The sequence below is a fragment of the Lactuca sativa genome, chromosome 6, assembly GCF_002870075.4.
Source record: "Lactuca sativa cultivar Salinas chromosome 6, Lsat_Salinas_v11, whole genome shotgun sequence".
NCBI lineage: Eukaryota > Viridiplantae > Streptophyta > Magnoliopsida > Asterales > Asteraceae > Lactuca > Lactuca sativa.
This window is the reverse complement of record NC_056628.2, coordinates 103410429-103425671: the sequence shown is the minus strand read 5'-3', so window position 1 is coordinate 103425671 and position 15243 is coordinate 103410429. Positions and strand designations below refer to the sequence as shown.

The 15243-nt window shown below is 36.4% G+C and overlaps 1 protein-coding gene across 2 annotated transcripts; it reads right to left on the bottom strand.

Moving 5' to 3' along the window:
- Positions 1–624: 624 nt before the first annotated feature.
- Positions 625–1930, bottom strand: LOC111908097 (uncharacterized). Of its 2 annotated transcripts, none has more exons than XM_042895844.2 (2): positions 1569–1930; positions 625–1464 (listed from the first exon to the last, which is right to left on the bottom strand). In XM_042895844.2, exon 2 carries the CDS (start codon positions 1355–1357, stop codon positions 827–829), a length of 531 nt encoding a protein of 176 aa, XP_042751778.1. In that variant the 5' UTR covers positions 1358–1464; positions 1569–1930; the 3' UTR covers positions 625–826. The 2 variants fall into 2 exon arrangements, with proteins under 2 accessions (XP_042751778.1, XP_023759714.1); XM_023903946.3 differs by having other exon boundaries at positions 625–1432.
- Positions 1931–15243: the final 13313 nt, after the last annotated feature.

The following is a 15243-nucleotide window of genomic DNA, read 5'->3' as shown; positions in this document are numbered from 1 at the left end:
TTTACAATTAACAATGAAACTCAACGCATCATTGGAAATTCTTGCCAGAAAATGCAAGAAATATCAATGTACTTTGATTGACTTGTTTATTACAGTAGCAACATCCTACTCTTATTATTTTTTTTACTATTACAGCATCAGACTTTTGAAAATCTACCTATTTATAGCAATTTCATCCAAATGCAAAACAAACTTCCTGATATAATTGAGTAGATTTTTCAAAGTTTAATGTATTTATAAGAAAAAGTAGCATGTTGTAATGCAAAGACATGAAACTAGAATGCAATACACAAGTCAACGGAAGTATGTTGTATTTCTTGCATTTATCCAATTTCAAATCCATGCATCTCTAGTTGTGCAAACTTGAGATAAGGGCCATGATTAGTTAGATCTAGTGTTTTCCTCGAGCAATTAGGCATCAAGTTTGTTAACTATGATCCCATTTCCCGAAAAAAAACAAAACAATCCTTGCATGTGCTTTTTTATAAATGAAAGAGATTTGATTAAAGGGGAAGGTATTGACCAACCATGCATCATGTTGATCCTTGGATATGCTTAATCTGGCATACTCTATATATGTGAATTGTGAAGGGAATCTAAGTTGAAAACAGAACGGAAATCAAGTTAAGAAGCTAAGTAGCATACTATTTAGATGAACTTTGTTAAACCTTTACAATATTAATCGATCATCAAAATAACATTTGTTACAGGGAAAAAGATTGAAAAAGCAAGAATCGGTGACTAACAATTGTGTATCCATGTATCTGTAAAGGAAGGTGAAATCAATATCCTGTGAAGGGCCTAAAGATTCTTCTAAAAATGGCATTCATTCCATCTCAAGGGCAGGAAGAGGGTGCATAAGCATCCTATCAGAATCAAGTTGAGCCATGATGGGAGGATCACCTGGCCTCACCTTGTTACGACTCAATAATCCCAATAGAACAAAGCACATTATCAACACCATAATTGAATGCACAACAAACAACAAATTCATCAACGCCATACCCCTCAATTTATCCTCTTCAAGATCACATTTGACATCAGTATTCCCCTGACCCTGAGATGGAGCAATCACCACTTTACCACACCCCTTAAACGCAAAAGCATCTGTGTACAACGATAATCCAACTTGCAAAACCCAAGTACCCTTCAAAACAAGCCCAGAAGACAACAAAAAGTCTGCAAAATATGCAGATGGCTTAAGCGAAAGAAAGAAACAAGCTGCAGAACAGACTAGTGTCAATCCACCTAAGAAACTATACTCAAGTTCACCAAGACCAACAATGCCTTTGCCGTTCATTAGATACTCGATCAGAAAGGCAACCCCAGCGAAAACGAATATGAAATGCTCTGGCATTGCGATGGGATCAATAAATTCTTTGATTGCAATGAAAATGAGGAGTACCCAGAAAAGGAAAACGACTACAGATTGCTGCAAGAAGGAGAACTTGTAAGTCGGGTGGCCTGAAAATGCAAGAAACAGGAAAAGATGGGAGAAAGAAGCAATGGGGAGGGCAACAAGGAAGACAAAAAAGTCAACGTTTCTCCAAGTAGGGTTTGAGAAGTACCATGTTTTGGATCGATAGAGCGATGGGTTGTTGAGGTAGATCGAGGAAGAGGATACGAGGCGCCGGACGCCGAGAGGGAAGAGAAAGAGGAATGATGTGAAATGGGTTCCTAATGATCCCATGTTAATGTTAGGATAGGATTAACGTTTGATTTAGACGATGAGATTGAGATTTTTGATGACGAACTCCAGTGAAGATCAGAGATTCTTGAATCTTGATGATGAATTCCGGCGTAACGTAGTTTGATAGATGAATCGCTATATGAACTATGACGTGGGTTCTTGGAAAGTTGAGGAGGTGGACTTGGTTGAAAGTTAGAAACTGATTTGTTTCAGTACCAATAACCCTAGATTGTCTGGTTTTCTGCCATTTACCTCAAAATTACAGCCTTCGGCAAAATAAAAACATTTCACAATAAATGAATATATAACAAATATATTGAACTAGTAGGTAAGTTCGGTTTTTTTTTTTTTTTTTTTTTTTTTTTTTTTTTTTTTTTAAATCTAAAAAACAGAAAAGCATGATGCTATTGGGTTGTAATAAATGAGATAGCTTTTTTAGGGCTTAGCATAAAAATAAGGGTAATTTGCGAAAAAGTTTCAATATTTTAGGTCAGTTTATGATTCAGTCCCAAATTAATTTTTGTTTACAAAAAGGGACAAATTACCAGCTAAAACTTCGGATTAACCCTTCATGGCCGGTTTCACAGATTTAGCCGCTCGCTCGTCTTTTTTCGTTAATTTATCCAAATTTTGGGACTTTTTCATTAATTAATCAAAATTTTAGGGTTTTTTCATTATTTATTACCAATAAACCGAAATATTTGGACTTTTCTGAAGATTACCTTTAAACTAATATATATTATATGATCTAATTTAATATGTACAATTCATATCTTATTTCTTATGCTCTTCTAGGCTCACCGTGTGTTTTTATCGGTGTCGTTAAACCCAACAAAAAAAAATCTCATTCACAAGCCTCATTAACTCTATCAATTTTTCAAAATTATCCATTCACAACTCTATGATCATCTTTCAATCTCCAAAATAAAGAACGGAGAAAATCATTGTTGATTACGTGGATGTCCCTATTACCTAACCATGACTTGAACCCATACACTAATGGCGTTGTCCATAGTGTTGTTAACAATAGAAGACGAATCTCACATGTTCAACCACTAATACATTGACTCAAGTCTTACTTGACCCTTGTTTCCTTACAACACTATAGAAGCCCCAACATAAGATGAATCCCACATGGTTCATCATTTATTGTTTTTTTTTTGTCAAAAAGTAAAGCATTTTGGAAGCCTCAAATAGACTAAAACGTAATAATGACAATTATTGTAATATCACACCAATTGTCATTATGACTTCAACGTAACATCACAACAATTGTCATTATTACATTTTAGTCTATTTGGGGCTTCCAGAATGCATTACTTTTTGGCAAGACAAAAACCAATAAATGATGAAGTTTTTGATAAAGATCGGAACACAATCTTATTGATGGATCCAAGAGCTCCTTCTCGTTCCAAGCCTTTTTCTCCTCAATCTTCTTCCAAAAAATGCACTACAATATGCAATATTAGCCCCTCTTTTTCTCCTACAAGCATATAGCTCAATTAGGGTTTCTCTCAGAGTGTTAAGATGATAAGGGAGGCGGAAATGAAGGCTTAAGGTCCTTTAAATAGGACACAAACCCTGAAAATTAAGGTTTTCACACTCAGTTCCTACTCGTCGAGTTGGGGTCCTCCAACTCGTCGAGTAGACTCTAGAAATTACGCGACCATTAACACTCTACTCGGCGAGTTAGGGCCTCCAACTCGTCAAGTTGATAAGACAACAAAAATATAAATTAATTAAATATTATACCTGGGAGTCGGGATGTTACACCTATTGTAAGGAAACAAGGGTCAAGTAAGACTTGAGCCAAGGTATCAGTGGTTAAACCATGTGGGATTCGTATTTTGTTGTTAACAAAACTATGTACAATGTCATTAGTGTATGGGTTCGAAATAAGGTTCGAGTCATAGTTAGGTAATAGGAACATCCGAGTGTTGGAACCGTAGCTCGTAGGTATACCAAATTAATATTTTAATAGTTTATGATGGATAGCTTGTTGACATTTTTTTTACAATTAGAGTTAACATTATTCATGGTTTTCAGTACATAATATCGAGTTGATTTTTTTTACCTATGTTGAGTTTTTTAAGCTTAATGGTTCATTCTTTATGGTTTTCAAGCCCTATTGTAAAGAAACAAGGGTCATGTAAGACTTGAGCCAAGGTATCAATGGTTAAACCATGTGGGATTCGTATTTTGTTGTGAACAACACTATAGACAATGCGAATAGTGTATGGCTTCAAAATAGGATTCAAGTCATGGTTAGGTAATAGGAACATCCAAGGGTTGGAACCACGGTTTAAGTCATGGTTAGGTAATAGGGACATCCACATACTCAACAAGGATTTTCTCTGTTCTTTATTTTGGAGATTGAAAGATGATCATAAAGTTGTGAATGGATAATTTTGGAAAATTGATGGAGTTAACGAGGCTTGTGAGTGAGATTTTTTTTGTTGGGTTTGACGACACCAATAAAAACATACGGTGAGCCTAGAAGAGCATAAGAAATAAGATATGAATAGTACATATTAAATTAGATTATATAATATATATTAGTTTAAAGGTAATCTTCAGAAAAGTCCAAATATTTTGGTTTATTGGTAATAAATAATGAAAAAGCCCTAAAATTTTGATTAATTAATAAAAAAGCCCTAAAATTTTGATTAATTAACGAAAAAAGACAAGATACCGGCTAAATCTGTGAAACCGGCCACGAAGGGTTAATCCGAAGTTTTAGCCGGTAATCTGTCATTTTTTGTAAACAAAATTTAATTTGGGACTAAATCGTAAACTGGCCTAAAATATTGGGACATTTTCGCAGATTTCCCTAAAAATAAAAACAAGAGAAAATTATAAATTTAGCTAAAATTTTAATTACTTTGTAGAAAATAACAAAAAAAAAAAAACAAAATTACATTTTTAGCCACTAAAATCGCAGATGAATTAAACTCATCAACGATTTTGGCAAATCATCTGCAAACGTACAAGTGGCTAAAGCACAATTGTGCTTTAGCCACTTGTACGTTAGCAGATGACCTTTTTTTTTGCGTTATAAATACCTCCTTCCTCCTTCTACCTCTGCGATTTACTCTACTTTTCAACTGCGATTTTATGATTTTTTTTACTATGAAATTGATAGGGTTTGACTACGAAATAACCTTATTATATATAAACTTTTGCAAAAAATTATCAGTTTAGTTGTTATTTCTTTGGAAAATTTGTTTAAAATCTATCTACGAAAATGATGAATATTTGGTTTGCGTTATAACTGGTGGGAGATGGAAAGTTATTGAAACAAATCTTGAATACGTATTTCCACAGAGAGGTATTTTTAAATTTGCTTTAAAATTTTCCGAGTATACTAGTTATGGTGAGTTTACATCTTTGGTGAGAAGGAAAACCGGTTTGTTAGAGAAATATAAAATTAGTCTTCGCTTTCATCATCCTGAATTGAATCATTATATAGACATAGTTGAAGACATGGATGTTAGAATGTTGATTAAATGTAATCAAATCTAGTGGAGGAAGGGCTGTGAAAGTACTTGTGGTGGCTGATGAAGGTGATGCGGTTACGGAGGGTGTCGAGAGTGGAAATGAGTCGGTTGCTAACTTATGCAGCGATAAAGGGAGCAACAATCCAATATGTACTTTCATGACTCTTAGTGTAGCTCAATTTCATAGTGTTGTTGAAAATGTTAATGTGAGGTATTCACCTATTCACTATGTGGATCCTGAGAATTATAAGTACGTTGGTGATGATGATGTTGGTACATATGTTAATGATGTGGGTAGTCGTTGTGTTGATGTTCCCGAACAAGAAGTTAAATTTATGAGTAGGGGTGTAGTAGATAAAAGTAAAAAGAAAAAAGTTATGATTCAGAAAGATGAAAATGTACATGCTTACGGGGATTATGTTGATGTTGTTGATGTAACTTTAAATATAAACGATTTAGAAAGCAATTCTGATGGAGATGAGTTGGGTGATGAAGTTAAAGCTAAGTTTCCCGATAACCTTTTTTACGGTATGCCCCCTATCGCAACATGTCCAATTGATGTTAATGAAGATGATGGGATAAAAACTCTAAAGATTGATTAGATTCAAACAAGTATAAGCAATCAAAGACAGAATATGATTCAAGAATGTCTCGAATGATTATAAATCACAACCTCAAAAGAGCTCGATAAAGAACTGCTACTGTAGAGGTGTGTAGGGTTTACAATGACACGATTAAGATTTGCACGATGCATGCATGCACCTTAAATAGTAAAACCCTAATCATTAAACACAGGTGGACAGGCCCAACCCGGATACACAAAACATAAACAAAAGGCCCAAAAGACGCAACACTAAAATACTCAACAATCTCCCCCTTTTCTTCGATTGAGGCAAGAGTCCTTCACTGCTGAGTTCGCTTTTGCACTTCAAACACTTTCGGAATTACGCCCAACCGAACCTTGCGAACTTGGATATACCATAGAATCATATCCGAAAAGCACTTCTTGTCACCTTTGTTGTTACCCTTGTGCTCTTTGACGAAGTCTAATATATACTCCAGACATGAAGTGGAGAATATGTGTTTGTCGTCGAGAAAGAAACAAACTTTGTGAAAGTCTGCATCAGTTCGCTCCTTTAATTGAAAAGCTACACACCATCCGTCATTTTGTATCTTCCTAAGTTTCATTTTATCAAAACCATCATGAACTTCTTTGGGGAGTACTCTTGGCTTCCTTTGCAGCACTGCAACAATATCAACATCCATATGCCCAACCTCATGAATGTATGAAATTATCATTTGCTTGAGGTGAGCAACAATAGGCTCATATTTATGTCCATCTTTCAACAACAAGTTGTAAAGCACGATCCATTCATAAGGGTTAACACATGGCAGATGAGCGAGGGTGAATTCGTAGACAAGACTAGACGAACCTCTCGCAACCTTAAACTTCACATTTGGGAAGCTATCGGTTTCATGTTGACTAGTGACCTTCACGGATGTAATCTTACTCGCACTCCACGTCTCGTATTGTGGCTTCATATGCTTAAGATAGAACGAGAAAAGTAAGTGGTCTGCACCGCTGTCTGTTGTTGGGACATTCACAACATTCACAAAGCTGCGAAACCTGAAGGCTTTTGGAGTGATCGGAAGGTCCAGCTATGAATCTTGTGTATTTTGAAGATCGAATGGCATAACTGGTTCCAACCAATACTGACTAGGCATATCAACAGCTTCACTCGGTATTCGCTTAAGAATCCATACTGGAAACAAGTGTTTTTGGCTTTCCAGTGTGGCCTGAGCTTCGCTTTTGGATTTTTCTTTCGCTTCAGCTCCACGAATGATTCTTTGATGCTCATCCATTTGGGCCTCACGATATTTCTTCTTTTCAACTTGTGTTCGTCAGGCTCTTCATCTTCGCTGTTATCAAGTATCGGTTCTTCATTGAGCAACTTCTCTTTGTCTTTCGGTTCAGTTTCTCTTTTTAGCTTAACAGTGGGTTTGACTGAAGGTTTGGGGTTTTCATTCTTGGATTGTTTCACTTCTTCTCCCTCTTGTTTCGGAATTGAGCTTGATTCTGAAACACCTTCCAAGCAATTGAGCATTGTGAACACTGGTCTGAGCTTTTTTGAGAGATGCTTCTTTACTGTTATCGTGATCATCGAGTCACGAGTCTCAATGATGTCCGAAAGTAGTGCATTCACATCTGCTATACAACTTTTCATTATAGCTTTTGCAGACAGAAGATCATTGACTCATTTCTTAGCATTCTCTAATTTGACCGTTAAGACTTTTCACCTTTTCAGTTTTTATAGAAAGAGCATCCATGATCTTGCTCTCAATGGGTAAGTCATCCTAAAGCTGTGTGATCTTCGAAGAGATAGGGGAGTTGAGATCGACATTGTCATTTTGAATACCAGTGCGAATCGCTTCGAGTTTCGCTTTCTCTGTTTTAAGGGTGGAGCCAAGGCCAGAGATGACTTCATTGGCCTTTGCTGTGTTGGAATCGAAAGAGGTTTGAAATTTGTCCATGAACACACGAGCATCATAAATTAGTTTATCGGCTTTCGGTCATAGTGTTGCACACTGAAGCAGAAGCATCTACCGCCTGGTTCGTCTTTTCAAGGTTGGCAGAGTGCTATTTCGTAAGGGTCTCGAGGAAGGACTTCATCGTTACTTCGAATAGTCATCACTGGATGATGCTTTAGAAGCTTCAAGCAATGAATCTGGTTTTTCATTAATCACCTTGAGTTGTCCTCTTGTGACGGGAGCTTCGTCATCACTTTCAGTCAGGATGTTAAATAGACTGTAGGTGAATCCTGCGAAGTCTTCGTTGTCATCATCACCATAGATCATATATGGATAATCCTGGCGGAAATAAGAGACAGGTGGAATGGTATGACCAACTGTGAATCCCGAAGCACCTGCCCCCACATCAGATGTGTTAACAGTTATCAGAGGATCAACAGTGGAGGTAGTGGTAGTGGCAGTGGAATCAGTGAAGAATGGGGGTTGGACTTGTGAAACTCCTAATGAAACCGGTGCGCATGGGGAAATAGTAATGGGAGAAGGGACAGAGAAATCATGGAAAATTTCTTCATTAATGGGAACAGAAGTGTGGATTGTAGTCGATACCTCAGGATTCGTAGTTGCCGTTTGCGAAATCTTCGGTTTAGAAGAAACATCTTTTTCATTGCGAACCTCCGTTTGAATGGGAATATCCAAAACCATTTGAGATTGTGAATCCTATTGATCGCTTGGTGTCGGAGTTCGTGTTCGACGAGCCATCTTCTTGACTCTCTCCCTTTTTGGTGCTTTAGGTGGTGCAGATGGTTCAGCTTCAGTCTTTCGTTTCCCACCCTTCTTTGGAGATGGAGCTGGCTCAGATGGACCAACCTTCATGCCCTTCTTCTTCCCTCCCTTCTTGGGTTTATCCGCCTCATTCAGTACCTTTCACATTTCGTCTGTCAATGGGCGAAAGCCTGATAGGGGTTGAGTGTAATAGGCTCGCATGACATCACTCACAGCCGGTATGTCACGAAGCATTGCTTCAGGAATCGAACCGATAAAGTTGAATTTGGAGTTTTCAGCGAGAATGATGTTTGTTGTGTGGAAGATTTGGATAGAATCCAATGATGAACCTTCCAGATAGGGAACATTGAACTTGTTGATCGCCCATTGAACAACGATAGACTAGAAGCAAGCACAGGAGCTTTCACTGTCTCGAGTGGTTGAGAGCGTGCTTTGGACGAACTAAGCCCAGAGAATTGACCCATAGTACTAGTTGATGTCAGAGTAGATTCCGTACATCATCGTCATGAAGAATTTTCTCGCACAGTTTGAGCCAGTAACCCATTCAGAAAAACTCTTGAAGAGCAGCGTGAATAAGCCATTCCACATCGGCGGCAATTTGGGCTTCTTGAAATTAGAAACTGCAGTTAACATTTCCTTGTAGCTCATATGGTAGAACATCTCCAAAATCGCTGACTTGGAGATGCTTTTAGGGTTAATTAGGTCAGGACCCAGAGGAAGCCTTAGGAGGGTATAGAAACTCGATTTCGTTATGTAGGTTTTGTGGTTGTGCATTTCGAATGTGACCAGTTCTTCCCCTTTTGATAACTAGCAGTGGAGTAGGGCCTTTGAAAGATATGCCAGAGGAACACTTTCTGACTTAGTGAGCACAACAACAAGTGGAGAGTACTTTAAGCATTCGATGATGGGTTGTAGAGACTCGTCGTATTTCGTGGGTTCGAGATCGAGAACCATGTTCTGATTGGCTTTGATGTTGAGGATTGAAGACTGGGCCATGGTTTTTGCAACAGAAGGAGTCTTTGAAGATGCTGCCATTGATGCTTGAAGATGAACAGTAGAGAGAGAATAATCGCCAGAGGATTTGTTTGCTTTTTGAAAGTGGTATTGATTAATGAAGCGTCAAAATCCTTTTATACGGAGTAGTAGGTGAGATAAAATCGTCGATTTGTTGCATCGGTTACTAGAAAGGCACCTAAAAAGGCATGACTAACGGCTATGACGTGTGTCAGGCGGCGTGAAATTAGCATCGTTTCAAATCAGTGCCATTTCAAATTCTCACGCCCAATTTATCCGTTAAGATGTCGCGTCAGATATGCGCTTTTGCAGTTGAATCAGTTAGGAACTTTCACAGTTGATTCAGTAATGAACTTTTGTAGTAGATTCAGTAATGAACTTTCACAATTGATTAGTCATTAACAAGTCCGCGAAACTAAGAGTAAATATAAGTGCCACGAACCAGACTTTGGAAAATCACAAGGATCTTCATGCGAGAGTGTGCCAAAGATAAAGAAATAAAGCAAAATTTTTTGGGATATTAGTGATGTCTAAAGACACAAAGCAGTGGATCACGGACAACGATCTCTTTCTTTGGAGTCAAAAGAGACCCTAAGTGTCTGTGTGGATTCCCATTGAGTTATGATCACAAGTTTGTTAAGAAAACTGTGAAAGACATCTTTTGATTAGGCTTTAAGGGTGGTTTAATCTTCAACCAAACTACGAAACTTGATATAAGTCCGAACGTTCACTAAAGTACTTGTTTGAACGGTGTAGCCAAAAACAAGTATGCTTTGGAATTATTTTCAATGACTAGGATAAGTATAGAAATCTCAAGTAAAATAAAAGCTGGATCTATTGGGAAGAAACGTCTTAGGTCTAGAACGTCTCATTAAGATCACACAAAAAGAAAAAGAGATTTCCTGGTACTGACCATGAAAGTGGACATTCGTTAATTCCAAGGTGAAATATCTAGAACATGTATATTGTTCACCGTCAATTCATATATATGAGTTGTATTTTAGGCTTCACTCAATTCGTGGTGATAACGAATTTAAGATCATAATCACAGAATTGGTTATAATAGTAAACCTCAGTGGTAACTTCTGAGAGTCTCAAGGGTTACATTTGTGAATGCGAAAGTTGATGGAGAAATGGTATGAGGTGGTTTGAAAGAAAGAATGTACCTATGCTATGCGAAAGTGACGAAGCAATTAACTCTTAATCTCAATGTGAGAAGAGTCAGGTAGCTCTTGACTTATGTGAATAAATAGCCTTATTGGGAAGAAACGATTGGTGTTATCGAATCATTAAGGCTTCAACTTAGAAAATTTTTGAGGCTTTGGACGACATGTGACGACATGCTTCTAGGGATACTTAACTAGTACAAAGTTTCGGAACTGATACCTGTCCAATCATTCGTAATTGAGATCACTAGGATGTTTGCCTTAAAACCTGCTCAATTAGCTAATGTTTTTGGTATTTTATAATTTTATGATAGAAATAAATGATGAAAATAAAGAATTTTTTTTTTATTTTAGTTTTTCTGAAAAAGAAATAAAAACAAAAAAAATATTTTTGGATTTTTGATATTTCTGAAAAAAATAAATAAAAATAGAAAGACATAAAAGAAATAAAGAAAATGTACAAAGGATACGAATAGTTCCAAACGACGAATGAAGAGTGTACTACGAGACACTGTGAACATTCGCACCAATTCTCAGTGTGAATAGTTGATTGCGAGTTATTGCGAGCGTTCACACCGATTTGCAGGCCAAAAGGATGACTGTGAGTCACTGCGAGCGTTTGCACCAATTCGCAGAACAAAAGATGACCGTGAGTCACTGTGAGCATTCGCACCAATTCGTAGGACAAACAAAAACTTATAATTGCGAAGGTGGTTTCCGAACGGATTCAACCTCTATCATTCCTAAGTCTTGAAGAATGCAATTAAATGATTTTTCAGGTAAGGCTTTCATGAAGATGTTAGCTAGTTGATCAGCGGATCTTACAAAGTGTATCTCGACATTTCCATCTTCCACATGATCTTTGATAAAGTGATACCTCAGTGCGATGTGTTTCGTCTTTGAATTTTGCACTGGGTTGTAACAAATGCGAATGGTGCTTTCAGAATCGCAATATAAGGGGATTTGTTTCATGTTGATACCATAATCACGAAGTTGACTTTGAATCCAAATAACTTGTGAAGTGCAAGGTGCAACAACTATGTACTTTGCTTCAACAATCGATAGGGAGACGCAAGTTTGCTTTTTAGATTTCCAACTCACGAGTTTTCCATGAAGAAATTGGCATCCTCCCATTGTACTTTTTCTATCTAGACCACAACCTCCAAGATCAGCATCTAAAAACGCTTGCACAAATAAACTTGAACCAGAGGGTACCATATTCTCAATGAGGATGTTCGCTTGAGATACCTGAAGATGTTCTTAACAGCTTCATGTGAGGTTTGCAAGGGTTAGCTTGAAACCTAGCACAATAGCAAATAGAAAACATGATATTTGGACGTCTAGAAGTTAGATACATCAATGACACTATCATCTGACGATAAAGAGTCATATCAGCTGCTGCTTTATCCAGAGATGGTGTTAGTGTGACAACTGGAAAATTCCTAGAGCAAACAAGGTCTAAACTTTAACCGTGTACAAGTGAGTTCACATCATAACATTAATGTAATAGAACTTTGAAAGCCAAGAAGGCATGTTTATATAAGTTATTATATGCATATACCTTGAAATCCATGTTGAGATAAAATTTAGAAAGTCCATACAAGTCAACAAAGCAACAAAGAGACAAACAAGTCAAACAAAAATTAAATGATTTAACATAAAAGCATGTTCATGTGCCATACCTTTGGGTTTTCGGCCTAGGACCCTACCATCCTTGTGATTTTCGTTACATAGGACCGAAATCACACACTTTTAGATCCAAATTGCTTTCCTAGACCGAAATCTCCCCTTCATGGACTCACCATATGACCGAAATCACTAGTTTATGGCCCATTAAGGCCGAAATCTCTTCATACATGGATCGAAATCCCTTTCTTAGATAATGCTAGGACCGAAATCTACTTTGTGAGTGGAGTCTAAGATGATTTCGGTAATTCTAGGACTGAAATCACCCTTGTTTTGGCTTAAACTCCCTAAATATCTAGATATTTTACGACTTGAATTGTAGGATTAAGTTCCTAATGTGATATATTACACTTAGCAACGTAAGTGTCACTTCTTTTACACTTATTATCTCTTCTTATCCCACATATAAACAACACTTTAGGAACCATTCTCAAAACACTTTAACAGTTTGATAATTCACTCTTTCATATTTAAATTCTCTAAATTCTTCAAACCTCCCAAAAATATCAACAAGACATTTCCAAGGAAGCCATCTTCCTCAACATTGCTCCTTAGGAATTACAGTAGTGTTCTGCATTCTTTAATAATAGTTTCATCTATTCACACAAATTATTATGTGTTCAAAACGATTAGGATACGACCACCTTCAAGAGTTATAACTTAAAGATCACACCGTCACCACGATATCAAACCGCAAATTCATATAAGGTGAGTTCATACTCCTACATTTTTCTAGACTTTTTATATGTTTTATGGGTGTAATACAAGTAACACGCAATAAAATTTACGTTAAAACGCAAACATTTAAATACGTTATTTTACTATTCTTACGAAAGGTGTTAAATACGCGAAACGACTTTACTATCAACCTAGTATATTTTTACATACAACGTTTTGATAAAAACGTAAAGATATGAAAAACGATTACAAAATACATTACATTATTCTTATGAGTACAAAACGTTCATTTCATTAAAACTTTATAAATATAGTTTACGAAACTCTACCCCCTTTGTAACCCGTTGAGCAAAGGGTAAAAATTATATAAAGTGCATATATAATTGTTTTATGATATTTTCGATATTTTCCTAAAAAAAGGGGATAATTTCATATACAAACGTTTTCATTTCAAAAATACATACACTCTTTGAATAAATTTGTGAGACATTGTCTTCATCGTACCTAACTGAGGTATACACGAAAGTCATGTATTATAACCATTACAACCAAAATCTCCGATACGAGAGCATGATACTTATGTTTAGATTTATACGAGACTGATGATCCCACACCCTGAATACTAGCTACAGTTGGACCGGCATGTTATGGGTGACAAATGTCATAAATATCCCGACGCCTGAAGAGCGTCGAGGCAGGCAGTTCATTGCTTGCACCGTTATGAAAACTCACATGGGGAATCGACTATACGTACATTTTATGCGAAAACACATTTCTTCTAACGGTTTTATACATGGATAAAACTACATATTACTACTTTAGGTCTGAAAAACACTAGTACATTTCGGTCTTGGAACCTCTAAGACTACAACTCATTTCTACGAAAAATATTTTATTTTCTGGAATAAACACTATCATTTTACAAGTGAACGACTTATATCTCATTTATTAGAAAATATCGGATTTTTTTGGAAACAACACGATATCTTTTCATGGAAAGGCTTTCTATTTTGCATACAAACTCTTATGAAAACACTAACTTAATTGTTGATACTTTTTCACAACTTGTATTCTCAAGGAATCGGTAAAACAGGTAAGCAACAACTTTTGAGGATGGGACGCTAAGGCGTCAAACAAATCTTTTGTCTTCATATTGTAATTGACTTTTGAAACATGTAGCACTTATAATGATGTGACATTTTCAATTATATATATGATGGTTATGTTTGCTTTCTTTACTATGACTCAGTTGTTATGATACAATACATGAAAGTCATCCATCCCCGGATGTTTCCGCCATCCTGATTTGGGAGTGTGACAGATTGGTAGCAGAGCATTGTTTATAGTGAACCAAGTATATCGAACCACATAAGATATACAAACTATAAATACAATGGGATAAAAACTCTATAATGTAACATTTTCGTACAAGTATACTGTAAAATATTATGATATTTTAATAAAAGTATAAGTACAATCATACTTACTAGTTTGGTGTCATAACAGTAACAAAAGAAAAAGTATTAAGATAAGTTGAACACTACGAGTAGGTCTCGGGGTATGTCATCGGATATTGGATAAATATAGCCTGATTAACTATATTTATCCAGGATGTGACTCATGTATGCCGAGGAGTGGTCGTAGTGACCAAAAAGTCTAAACTTACCAACAAACCATACAAAGAATCTCTAAACTTAAAATCCTACAGGAGTATTTTGTGATACGATAAAAACTGTCACACCCCCGAACCAGACGGCAGAAACATCTGGGGGCTTGGTGTGACTTCGTCCTTGTAGTATCATCACATAATATATAATTGAAACATAACATCATCATCACACATGTAATATAACAACAAAATTGGTTACATCGAGTATTGTGTTTTGAATATTACACGCCAAAATAGTTAAAGTATGATGAAACAAAATATCCATTAGGTCGTTCCGCCCAACCTGCTCAATGGTTTCCTAAGAATACAAGTTAATTGAAAAAGGTCAACAAAAAATGTTGGTGAGTTCATAAGCATGTTTGAGAAAATGATTTGTATAACTTTAGAACCACCAGAAAATCCTATAATAGCTGAAAACAATTTAGTATGTTTGTATCCAATCTTGTATTAATGCATGTGTGTTATTGTTTACTAGAATGCAAAAAGATAATGAAGAGAATGTAAAGAGAATGCCCAAGGAACCCGATGTTG